A 13,268-nucleotide genomic window follows, 5' to 3' on the forward strand; every position below is an offset into this window, starting at 1 on the left:
GTAGCGGTGCAGCAAGTGTGCTTGTGGTCATAGGGGTGGGGCAGAGTGCGGGGGGGGGGGGGCATCGCCTCTCTTGGGATGGCTGGACTTCAGTTTCCCAAACCATGGCGAGGGCTGCTCTGCACAGCTGCTGAAATAGGCCGAGGCTGCAGGATACATGGAGATGTTTAGTTTCTAGAGGACATCTGTTTTTCTAAACTACTTATCCCCTTTCCAAAAACTGACAAGCGTTAGTCATCTTCAGCTCGGCACGAACCCACAAGCGTGCGTGTGTGTGGCTCGGCGGCCTTCGGATCAGGCCCCGCCCTCGGGCGCACACTGACACTGCGGGCACCCGGCCAGATCGCGCTTTTGGCCTGCTGTGAGTGGCTTCTCCGGAGCCACCAGTCCCGGGGCCAGTTCAGCCTCCTCCCCTAAAGGGGACCGCCCGGCTGCGCTGTGCCGGAGTGGAGTACGAGGAAGAAAGTTTGGAGTGCAGAGCGGAGTTGGGCCGCCAGAGGAAGGGAACCAGAAGAGAGGGGTTTCCAGTCCAAGTTTCCGCGGCGGCGGCCGCGTCCCGGGGGTGCCTGTCCCGCTTCGCGCTGCAGCAGCCGGAATCGAGCCCTCCCGGCGGACTGGAACTCTCGGTCCGGGTTCCAGACGGGCGCTAGAGGCTCGACCAGAGGCCGGGGAGGAACTTCTCTTGCAAGCTGTCGCCGAGGGCCCTTATTGTCTGCAGGAACTCTCCGGAATCGGGAGAGGGAGGACTGGATCGCTCTTCCACTGGGATTCGTCAAGAGTTCCGGCGGCAGCTGCGGCGGTTGCGGAGTCTCCCTTTGTCCTCCTAGGACCTCCCTCCTTCCTGGTCTCCCTCCTTCTGTCAGTTAGTAGGTCCTGCTGACCCAGGCGCCGGCGCCCTAGCTGCTCGCAACCCCCCACCCCAGGGTGCGTCCCTGGTAACTCCTACCACCCTAGCGTCGCCACCGAGTCGAGCAGAGGGGGCTGTGAGCAGGAGGGAGTCGCAGACCCCTGGCCGCAGGATGGTGGCGGGGCTCTCCCCGGCGCGCAGTCCCGGGAGCTGGCTGGTCCCCGGGCTGTGGCTGTTAGCTCTCAGCGGTCCTGGGGGGCTGGTGAGCGCCCAGGAGCAGCCCTCCTGCCGTGGAGCCTTTGATCTCTACTTCGTCCTGGACAAGTGAGTGCGGGAGAGAGATGCAGGGTCTTCTGGTGAGAGTGGCACTGGGTAGTGAGCTGTGGCTGGGGAGGCTGAGATGTATGTGCGACCTGGGGAGGGGTGTGGGTAACCCGGTGATGGGTGCCCTGTTGCTATCTCTGTCCGAAAAGCTAGCGCTTTCGGATCTTTGCGGGCTGCGGGGTGATAGGAGGATCCCTGAGCTGCTAGGCTCGCTGGGAGATGGGTACTCACTGCTGGCCAGTTGTGGAGTTTCTTGGGAAATGGGAGTGCGGCCACTTGGGATAGCCTTCTGCGACCCTGTAACCCAGACGAGACTCTTTCTCGGCCCCTCTGTCCTCAGCGCCTCACGCTGGCTAGAGTTTGCCTGGTTTTATCCTGATCACAGCGCTTTCATTGTAGCTAGGCAAAGTCTAAGGTTAACATACCCAGTGTGGTTTACGTTTCCTTCTAAGGAAAGCTGTGTTTATTTTGAAGAGCTGGGATCCTACTCCAAACAATTAGCAGGCAGGTGGTCCCTGAAGATGGGTTGATTTCCTAGATTCTCGTAGTACCTAAGTTTCAGATGCTGACGCTGTTACTTTGCTTGAAGAAGAGATCGCATTAGGCCCCAGTAAATGTGTTGCTTTTATGATCAGTTCAATTTCCTTTTTCAGGTCTGGGAGTGTGGCAAATAACTGGATTGAAATTTACAATTTTGTCCAGCAACTCACAGAGAGATTTGTGAGGTATTTCTCCCACTTTCCATTTCTAAGCAGGGGAGTTTAATGTGGAGGGAAGTTGGAAACCATTTGCAGGGAAAGCCTTTACTGAAATGTTGATTTTTAAGTGCCTCAAGGTCTTATCACACACATGCTGTTATTAGGACAGCCCTTCAGTTGTTGAGGGCTTTTTTCATCTGGATCCCAGAAACTTGGCTCAGGCTCTGGGGAAGTATCTTCAGATACAATTACAAATGTCTTTTCCTTTCTGAATTTTCATCTGTTCTGAATTTCAGTTATGCTTTCTCATAATTTACCACATTAAAAATTTTATGCTAATAGTATCCATAACATAGTTTCCTTTCCATACAATTCTTAGCATTGTTGAGGTCCTCATTAAAAAAATAATAAGTGTTGGTAAACTTCAAATGAACACATGTTAATAACCCACTACCAGGAAAGACACTTGTGTGTGTTTAAAGAAACGACTTGTGTTTACGCAATATGTGGGCGTGTGGCTGGTTTAAAATTTAACTGTTCTATATATGCAATAAGCCTTACTAGGAAAGATTGGTTTCTCTCCTATAAAAAGCATAACTGCTATGAAATCCAGCTTACTCTCTTATTTAGAGGTAACCAGGAATTAGTGGCATCCCTATTTAAAAATAACCTTAGGACACTAGTCTTTTGAGGCTTTTTTTTTTTTCTCCTTTTTTTTTTTTTTCAGAAGAAAAAATGCAATGAGCAAATGCAAGTTTATCAAGATAATGGAAAGGACATGAAAAGGAGCTGTATCATTAAATATTGCTTCTTTCAGTCTTGTTAGCCCAAATGTTTTCTGTAAAACAGGCTTGGATGATCAAAACATTTTGAAAGTCATGTTGCAAGTAACTTCAAACAATCTGTAGAGGCCTAGGCAATCCTTGCTTTTAGTTATTGGCAGCAGTAAGTTTATCCCTATAAAAATGTATGCTTGTCCATGTTTAATCATCAGTCTCCTGCTTAAGAAGCCAAGTATAACACTCATTTCTGGACAAGGTCTGAGGTAAACTTGTCTAGGAGAGAAAAATAAACAAGGCCCTATATCCTTAAATGTCAAAGGCAGAAGAAAGAGTTGTTTATAAATTTTCTGATTTAATCCAAGAGTGTGCAGAGTCCCATAAATTTTGATCAAAAGCAGTGGGTCATTTCAGTATATTTCCAAGAAGTGGGGCTCTTGTTTGGTCTGGTTTACAAATTGGAATTCTATAATACACAGTTCTCTGGTTCAAGTTTAGTTGCTCAGTTACTAACCAACAGTGCATTGTAGAAAGTAAATAAAGGGTGACTGCTGAAGAGAATGACTTTTCAAGTATGTATAACCCTTTGATACCATTCTGCTCTTCAGTTTGTAGGTCTTACTTTCACATCTTCAGTTTCAGATCTTAGTAAGAGTTGCATAGAGTGTCTTCGAAACTAGAACCATTCTGTGAGATCAAGGCTTAAAGCTTAAAAGGTGTAGCTAACCAGGGCAGTTGTTGCCAACTGGAGTGTGATATTTGAGACTTGGAAAATTGAAAATGTGATTTGTTCTTCTGTTTCACATTGCCCATGACACTCTTTAAGTAATCTTACTTCAGGATAACTTCTGTATGAACTCCTTTTCATAGCTGTGGTAGTTAAATCAGACGGACTGCTCTCCAGCCCTAAAATTGCTAATGATAATCACTCTGAAGGGATTGGCCTCCTAGAAGGAGATGAGATAGAACATCAAAGGAAGAAGCACTTTCTACCAAAAAGTTTTCCATTGGCCTACAATTCATCTTTCTAGTTAGCCTCTACCTAAACAGTCCTATGGGTCAGGGAGGAGTGCTTGAGTGCTGAGAAGCACTGACTAAATCCAAAATGACATATGCAGTAATGTTGAGCAGAGTTAAGTGTATCTGCTTAGGGAGTTCCATTTAAAAGAAGCCTGAACCATTCAGTGAGACTGATTTTAAATGAGACTCCCTAGCTATACATCTGTATTATATCAATATTTCTTTTAAAAATGTTTTAACTGCCTCTTTTCTTATTTTGCAGCCCTCAAATGAGATTATCTTTCATTGTGTTTTCTTCTCAAGCAACCATTATTTTGCCATTAACTGGAGACAGGTTAGTGCATTATCGTTTCACTGCAGGCTTTTAGTAGAGACTAATCTTAAAGGAATGATTGATATTTCCAAGTGGTGATTCAGGCCTCTCAGTGGAATCAAGCAAGTGCACAGACAATTTCGTTCTCTTCACTAATAGAGGGAAAAGGAAGTATGAATAATATAAAAGAGCAGGTAATCTGAAAATCGATATCATTCATATTGGCTGTGGAATGTACAATGAAACCCATATCTCTGCCTTAGTTGTGTATTTACTACCTCCCACTTTCCCCCTCTCTGTTCCCCTCTCTGTTCTACATCTTTCATGTTTAGATGTAATATATTAATCAACCAGGAATTGGAAGAATTTTAGAGAGGAGAAAGATATGGATCCATTTGGATAATCTACTAGATTGAGCAGACGTCCTGAATCTCCAGTCTTACTCTGAGGTCCACTGATGCTGAATATGTTTACCTTTATAAAGGAACTTGCTTTCATTTGTGTGTGTGTGTGTGTGTGTGTGTGTGTGTATGTATTTTTTTTTCCCAAACCAATATCATAGTATTTTATATGACCATTTCTGTGTCATTTGGACCCATCACTGTGGCAAGTTAGAAATAGTCTTTGACATATTTTAAAGAGTGGTTCTTTCCATAGTGGGAAGGGAGATTTTCTACTTCATTTTTATGTCTACTTCATTTAACACAAAGTATGCAAGATAGTTCTTGCTCAATTCTTGTTGAATAAATGAATGGGTTAGTGTTATTTTGAAATCAAATTTCTCCAAACTGTAGTTTTAGCAAGGGAGGCTGTTGTATCTTTTTTCACATATGTGGATTTCTGAAAAGTTTTGTCTTTAAAGTTTCTTTTTTTTTTTTCCTTTAAAAATGTCAAGAGGGCTTCCCTGGTGGTGCAGTGGTTGAGAGTCTGCCTACCGATGCAGGGGACACGGGTTCGTGACCCGGTCCGGGAAGATCCCACATGCCGCGGAGCGGCTGGGCCCGTGAGCCATGGCCGCTGAGCCTGCGCGTCCGGAGCCTGTGCTCTGCAACGGGAGAGGCCACAACAGTGAGAGGCCTGCATACCGCAAAAAAAAAAAAGTGTCGAGAAAGCATAATATTTAAAGGAACTCAGGGAGATAACATTTAAAATTCACATAATTGATTTGGAAAATCAATCAAACTTCTAATTTCTTTGTGCTTTAAGTTTTACTTTTCCTGGAGAGGAAATCTCTCTGTAGGTGGGGAGTCCATCTTATGACCTCAGTCTCCTCATTTATATTTCCTCTCATACATTTTTATGTGCATCTGGGTCTCATCAAGGGCCAGAGCAACAGTAGTCCCTAACAACCCATATACAACAGCTTTTTATACCATTGATATAACAGTCCTTGCCTTCATGAAAAGAAGTTTTCTCTATTGCCCAGCTTAATTTCCAAAGAAACAACTTTTGATTCAGCCTATCCATTAGGACAAAAAAAGAAACAAGTTAACATTTATGGAGTATGTATAGAGAAAAGGATTTAGAATAATGCCAGACACACAGTAGACTCTCAGTAATTGTCAGCTGCATACATTGTGCCAGGTTCTCTGTTAGGTACTTTACATGTGAATCCTTCAGCACTTTGATAAAGTACAGTCACAGGTCGGCAAGATTGGTATTGCATAAACATGCATGGAAAGGGCTTAAATCATGTTCATCTCAACCAGAGATTCTTCCCTTATCATTGGTTGAATCTGATAGGGGAGAGGTTAGAATGGGATAAAGAAGCTTCTATTTCAAAAGGCAGCGTAATGTTGCACCTAAAATTTGCTGAACCCATTTACTTGCCAAATGGTCATGGACAAGTTACTTAACCTCTTTATGCCTCAGTTTTTTCCATTTATATAATGATGGTGATGGTGGTGGTGATAATAATAATACCTACTTCATAAGATTGCTGTAAGAATTAAAGTCAATGAATGTGGAGAATGTAGGAGAGAGTCTGGCATATGTGTATTCAAGAGATGAGGGCTCTTATGTTGCTATTATTATTATCTGCAACTAGGGAGTATGTAGTATTTTAATGATCAGGAGGAATTATGCTTATATAAAGGGATTATTATCCTGCTTGAAAGGATTTATAATAAAATTCCAGGAGGAATTTTAATAATGCTACTTGCACTTTTTTTTTTCCCCAATATAGTTGGCTCCTCTGGTTCTTTTTAAATAGAAATAAGTTCAGTTTTAACAAATTGCACGATTTGGCACGTTGCATTACTTTGGGGTGGCAGAATGTACACTGAGAAGGCCTGGGTTAGAGCTCCAGTTTTGCTACTTACTGATTAGAGACTTGGGGTAAATCATCTACTCAATGTGTTAGTTTTTATGTTTATAAACTGCAGACATAATCTACCATGTTTTCTTAAGAGATTTGTGAGGATCAAAAATAAGACAATGCATAGAAAAGTTTTTTGTATACCACAGAACAGTCTGCCCTAAAGGATTATTTTCTAAACCTAGTTTTTCTTTTACTAATTTTATTCAATTAAATCAATGACTTTTCAAATTTCTATGGTCCTCTATATTTGGATATAATGTCACTTTTCGTCCGTTATACAATTTTAAGTGTGTAGAAACCATTCACATATTTAGATGCAAGATCACTGAACAGATGTTTCCACAACTATTGGGGATCCTTGTTTCAAGAGCCTAGAAAGGGGAATTCTATGTATAAACTTTCTCGATGTCACACTAAGAGATCTGAGTGCATGGAAAATGCAAAGGTCAAATATAGCAGGTTTCACAATTTTGGTTCTATTACTTATAATTTGTCAGTACCTTGGTAAATATGAGAAGTACCTCTTTCATGTTTCTCAGAGTGTTGCTAAATATTTTCAGTAGAGATGAAGCAAGATTGGAAGACAGTAAGTCCTTACAGTAGGGCTGTGTCTTCTGTTAGGGTTTCAGCATGAATTCGGTACTATGTAAATGCATGAATAGAATAATACACATGGCAAGAAATGATCAGTTATGCATTTAATATACTCATGATTTAAAAATATTATTATTTTGAATAATTCAATTTGAAACACTCTCTTTTTTTCTTTTGCCCCCATGATTTTTATCTTCCATATATCTGTTAGTCCATCCATCTACCTACCTACCTACCTGCTTTGCCTGCCCTATCTGTATATGATGTATTGAGCATTGTAGACTCTGGAGGTAACACAAGGATGAATAATCTATGTGACAGTAGGGGACTGTTTGTGTACACAAACACATACACAAACACATATAGCTCAGGGCTGTATTATAGGATCAGGTAAGAGAAAAGTGCTGACTGTTGATTCAATATGGAAATATCCAACCTCTCAATATTAGAGAATTTGAATCAGGACTAATTTTAAAGGATATTCTTAGCTATTGTGTTGGGGGTAGTGAATTATGCTTAGTTCTGCTTAATGTAATCTTAATGATGTAAAAGTGAGTTAATCGAAAACATTTAGTGAACAATTATTATGTGCTAGATATTGTGCAAAATGCTTTCCATTCATTACTTCACTTAACCCTTATATCAACTCCATGTAACAGATACTGTTATCTCAACTTTATAAATGAGGAAACTGAAGCTGAGAAAGGTAATGTAACTTGTCCAAAACACACAATTAATCAGTGGTGGGCAGTATATTAGCCAGAATGGTCTCTTAAAGCGTAAAGTAGATCATGCCCCTCTTGTGCTTAAGACAATCTAACGGCTTAGGATAGAAAGCACACATTTCCCAATGGCCTAAAAGCCCTACCTGCTTGCTCACCCAAACCTTTCCTACAACATTGTATGCCATAGCTGTGTATACTGGCCCTCTTTCCATTCCCTGAACAGATCAACCTTCTCTCTGCACTAGCAGTTTTGCTCTTTGTCTGCCCCAGATCATCCCCTGACCAGCTCATGCTTGTTATTGAGGCCTCATCCCACGCATCACCTCCTTTGAGAAGCCTTTCCTCACCATCAGGTGTAAAGAAATCCTGCCTCACCTCCCTGGTAACGTCTCACAATACTCTATTTAGTTATCACTTTTTGAAATTGTTCTGTTAATCAATTTATTTTATCTCCATAACCCTAATGTAAACTGCATGAGAGCAGAGGGCTCCTCTTTGTCTTGTTTACCTTCACCCATATATCTAACACCTAGAACAGGGCTTGGCCCATAGTAGATGCTTGTAAATATTTGTTGAATGAATGATTGAGTTGGTCTGACTCTAGAACCTGAGTTATTAACTGCTATCATATATTTTCTCTCCTTGAGAGGTGATAAATGATGACTTATATTTGCTAATTTTCTCATTTTTATTGTTATAGATCAGTTACAAACATTTCCAACTCTCTTTTTGATATAATTGTCCCCAAATTGAAAAAGTCATATAATTGTTTGACCTGAGAATAATAATCAATTACTTAGGAAAAAATATTCCTTAGGCAAACTTGTGGGAAATTAAAGAGAAGTCGTTTGATTAAATTTATATGAAAATTTAAATAATATACACATTTCTATTATTTGAAAGGATTTCTTCTAATTCCTTTAAATCTGAATTAAAAATTTACTTGTGATAAAATAATCTTTTATAAGAGTTGGCAATTTATAAATTGGTTCATTCATTTTGCAGTGAAATTTGTCAGTATCTGTAAAAGTTTAGAAGTCTGTTATCAGCAATTCTACTTTTTAGGACTATACCCTACTGAAATACTAGCACCAGTGTGCAAAGATAGGTATGTGCAAAATTAAATACTGCAGCATTGTTCATTATAGTGAAAATTGTAGTAAAATCTAAATGCTCGTCAATTGATGATACTATAATAAATTTAGACATAGAATGGGATACTATACAGTCATTCAAAAAATTGGAAAATCCATATATATCACCATGAAAATATATCTAAGATATACTAATTGAGAAAAGCAAGTTGCAGAATACTCTGTTAAAGATGATAAATCAAAACAAACCAAAAATTTACCTGTTTTTATGGTGTGTGTGTGTGTATAATAATGAATGCATGGAAAAAAGTCTGGAAGTTGAGCAACAAGTTGCTAACAACAATATTGTCTTAGCAGTGAGATTCAGGGTGGGGAGAGCCTTCATGTTTTTAATTTCCATACATCTAGGTTATTCAATTTTATTTCAATGACAATGTAATACTATTATTAAACAAATATTTAAATTAAAAATAAATGTTATTGACTTCTGTAGCCAGAGACAGCTATTTTGGAATCAAAATGGAACTCAAGGGTTGGAAAGAGTAAGCATTAGGAATAGAGCATATTCAGCTGTTAACTTGGAGGATCCTGAAGGCTCCTTGTTAAAATGAAAACACCAGGATTGGACTTTGGGTCAGAAAGACATAGGAGTTGTATACTAGCTGTGTGACTTTGGACAAGTTATTTCACCTCTTGCTGCCCAATTCGCTTGTCTGCTAAAAGGAGCTAATCATTCCTACCATATAGAAATGTTGGGGTGATAAAATGCATGCAATGCATGAGAAGGCCTAATTGATGACTGGTTGGAAAGGAGACTGAGGTTGAAATGAGATTTGGAGGTTATCATTGTACCGCACCATCACCATCATGTGTCATGATTCTGGCAGAAGTTTGGAGAAGTCAAGTGACTTTGCTCAAAGTGACACAGCTAAGGAGTCAGAGCCAGAATTCACACCTGGGTGTGGCTCGTGAGCGTGACTACCTAACCACTGCACTGCCTCAGACTCTCTCTGTTCCCCCCTTCTCCATTTTTCACAATTAGTCAGAATTGTCATAATTCAAAGACATATTCATCCTCTAAGTGTATTCTGTTCTCTTACAAACCAGTGACTCAGTGAGAGGAAGTGACTCTATTGTTTTTGTTTTGATTCTATTAGGGAACTAATTATTCCTGTTTAGAAAAGTCAGTTTTGGCCACACGTTTGGTAATCCTGAGAGGTCTGGGCATGGCAGCATCTTGGATTCTGGTTGTGCATATGTGAACAGTTACTTTCAGTGAAGTCCCATATCTGCTTAATGAGTGTGTTCTAGAAAATTAAATACATTGTTGCTTGTGCCTGGAAGACAGACCTGGCACACTGAGGTGGTAAAATGCAGAGGTTGGTTTCTCGTGGCCCAGCAAGGCATTAAATGGGGACATGGAGTGTAAGCATTCAAGATACAGCAGATGTGAACTTTAGATGTGATCTGTGTACCACACTTTGGTAAGCGTAGACTAAATTGGAGAAAAAATTTTCACGAACCCAGATTGTGTGGGGCATTTTTTAAGCAGATATTTTTGAATCTAGGACTTTACCTTGGATTCATTGGTCTGGAATCTGGACCACAGAGACCTTGGCATATATTGGCTTTAGAGTGACATGTTAAATAAAGAATAAGCAAGTTTTTATATAAAGTACAAGTTACTAAGATGTAACTTGGGATGTATTAGAAATGTTTGTGTCTGGAAAAATCATCTTTTACTCTTTTGAAAACTTTAAAAAAATTTTAAGTTGAGGAGCTAGTAGGGAATAATTTTTTTTTTTTTTTTGGCAATTTGTCCTTCCTACATACGTTGTATAGCAGTATATAATGACGCAATTAAATAGATAGCTAGGATGGGTATAGTATTTGAATGAATGAACAAATTTTCCCACATGTAATTTTTCTAATTTTGTCAGACTGATTAATATTGTGGTTTATTTATGGAAGGAGACAAAAGTAGTAGATAAAGTTCATTGAGCACTTACTATGTATCAGACATTTTGCTAAATGCTTTATACGTAATAGCTCAGGTAAAGTACAAAGCTAAGCGGATTCTAAATCATTTCTATAGACATGAGTAACATCTTGAGAACATTGTTATGTTTCATATTTTACTCAATCAACTAAGTTTTACCTTCCAAGAGAAATTTAATTATGTTATGTAACTGACTAATTATAAAATTCTGGTGTATTCCTACATTTTGTTTGCAGTTTTGTTCATTTCAAGGACTAATATCTCTGGCTAATATTCTCTTGAGGATAAAGAACAGAATTGACCTATGATATAAATACCTATAGCATTTATGATTATGCAGTTATCTAAATTGGCATTTGATAGCGTAGCTGCATGAAGCTTTTAGCTTTTGTGATAGATTGCTCTTCTGTGACCTCCAATGAAACACAGAATACATACAACATATATGCATACACGTGTATACATGATTATACATGTAATATGTATAATATATAGAATATATGTGTATATAAGTATTTTTTATTTAAATATATAATTTAAAAAATCTGGGTTGGGCCTATGGCTTACTAAATTTAACCAATGGAATGCAGCAGACATGAACATGAAACTGAGCCTCCAATAACAATTTGCTCACTGCTCCTCCAGTCTTTACTGTCAGTCTTCTCAAGGTCATTTATCTTTTACCTTAGTCACAATTTCTATTTTGGTTATCTATTACTGCATAATAAACCACCCTAAAATTAGTGGTATAAATACAATTTATTGTTTCTCATGATATTGTGCATTGAATGTGCAGTTCTCATGCTTCACATGTTGTCAGCTGGGAAGCTGGAATGGCTAGAAGAGTTGAAATGACCTCACCCAGGTGGCTCGCAAGTTGGTGCTGGTGCTGGCTGTTGTCTAGGAGCTCAGCTAGGACTGTGGACTGGAGTCTCCATTCTCCTCCATGTGGCTTCTGCACATGGCTAGGTTGGGTTTCCTCCTCTGCATGGTGGTCTCAGGATAGTTAAAGTTTTTATATGGCAGCTAACTACCAAGGGTACAAAAAGGAAACTCCCATGCCTTATTAAGGCTTAGGCCTGGAGTTGGCACAGTAATCATAGAAAAGCACCCCAAAACTTAGTGGCTTAAACAACAATTTTGTTATCTCTCACAATTCTGTGAGTTGATGGCTCAAATGGAAGGTTTCTCTGTCCCATATGATGTTATCTGGTGTGCTATAGTCATAGAGGGTGGTTGTTGATTCTGAAGCACACCTAGAGCTGGAATAACTTGGTTCTCCTCCATGTGACCTCTGCATGTGGCATGGACTTCTCACAGCATGATAACTGGGTTCTGAAAGAGCATTCCAAGAGCAAGTATTATAAGATGAAGGAAACAAAGTCTCTAGTTCTCTTAAGGGTTGGACTCAGCTGTCTAAGAATATCATTGTTCTATTGCCAAGCAGTAACAGGGCTGGGCCAGATTCAAAGGGATGGGGGATAAATTCCATCTCTTGATGGGAGAGTGGGCACATATAGAATGGGAAGGAATTGATGGAGGTCATATTTGGAGATTATCTACCATAGTTTATCAGGAAAGTAATAATGAAATTCCAAAGATGAATCTCTTTCAGAAATAAACAAGCCAGCTTGGAGAAAAATAAAATAAACCTTGTGTGTAACCAAAATAACAAAGTAGATTGGTAATTTTGGCACTGGTCTTTAGATTTTGGTGTAACCCATAACCTATGTCAGCAAATTTTGACTGACAGATTTTATTTACTTTTATTATTAACCTCTCACTCTCATTTCTCTTATTCTTTTATATAAATTAAAACTGTTTATTAGTAACATTAATACTTTCTCTTTTGTTTTTATTATTTTAATATTAACATTATTTCCTTCTTGAGTTAGTTTAGAATAGATGGGCACATTTCCTTTTACCTTTGTGATTTTGAAGAGTATTATTAAATTCAAACTCTCAAAGTCTTAAGAATTAATATGTAAAAATGTGAGAATTGAAGTTTTATTCATTAGAAATGACAATTTTCCTAAAATATTTTAAAATTGTGCTATAAAAGGAATACATTTTAGGATTGTTGGTTCTCAACTGTTCAAGAGCAATACTGAATACTTGTGCATATGATTTGGAGTTTGTCTAACTTAATATAAAGTTTAAAAATTCTATGTGTTTTATGAGGGGCTAGTGAGGGAAGTTCTCAAATGAGGCTCCCAACTATGACAAACAAAGCCGATAATTCCTACTTACATTCCCTTCTATGGGTAAGAGACAGGGGTACCGTGAATTGATATAGACAGTTGGTATTGATTATTGAACACCTAGGTGCCATTCAGTGTACCAACTATTTACATGTAATAGTCTCTTTAATTTTTATAACAACTCCACTACATAAGTACTATCAATATCCCCATTTTCAGATGGGAGAAATGCACGCCCAGAGAAGGTACTTAACTTACCAAAGTCACAAAGTTACTAAGGCTAGTAAGTGTTAGAGCTGGGAATTAAGGTGGCCAAGGCCCCATGCTTGACCTGTGGGTTGTGTTCATGGTTTG

General features: G+C 39.2%; 1 protein-coding gene across 2 annotated transcripts in view; it reads left to right on the forward strand.

The window, feature by feature from the left end:
• Window positions 1-423: 423 nt before the first annotated feature.
• Window positions 424-13,268, forward strand: part of ANTXR2 (ANTXR cell adhesion molecule 2) — a gene marked incomplete at its 3' end in the record, with an annotated part of 165,644 nt that continues 152,799 nt past the window's right edge. For both annotated transcript variants that reach the window (XM_082652808.1, XM_082652807.1), the window contains exons 1-3: window positions 424-1,171; window positions 1,825-1,896; window positions 3,931-4,002. In XM_082652808.1, the coding sequence (XP_082508934.1) occupies window positions 1,020-1,171; window positions 1,825-1,896; window positions 3,931-4,002 (296 nt within the window). In that variant the 5' untranslated portion in view covers window positions 424-1,019. The remainder of the gene's footprint in view (window positions 1,172-1,824; window positions 1,897-3,930; window positions 4,003-13,268) is intronic.

Source organism: Grampus griseus, assembly GCF_964374135.1.
Source record: "Grampus griseus genome assembly, chromosome: 4".
In the NCBI taxonomy this organism is placed as follows: domain Eukaryota; kingdom Metazoa; phylum Chordata; class Mammalia; order Artiodactyla; family Delphinidae; genus Grampus; species Grampus griseus.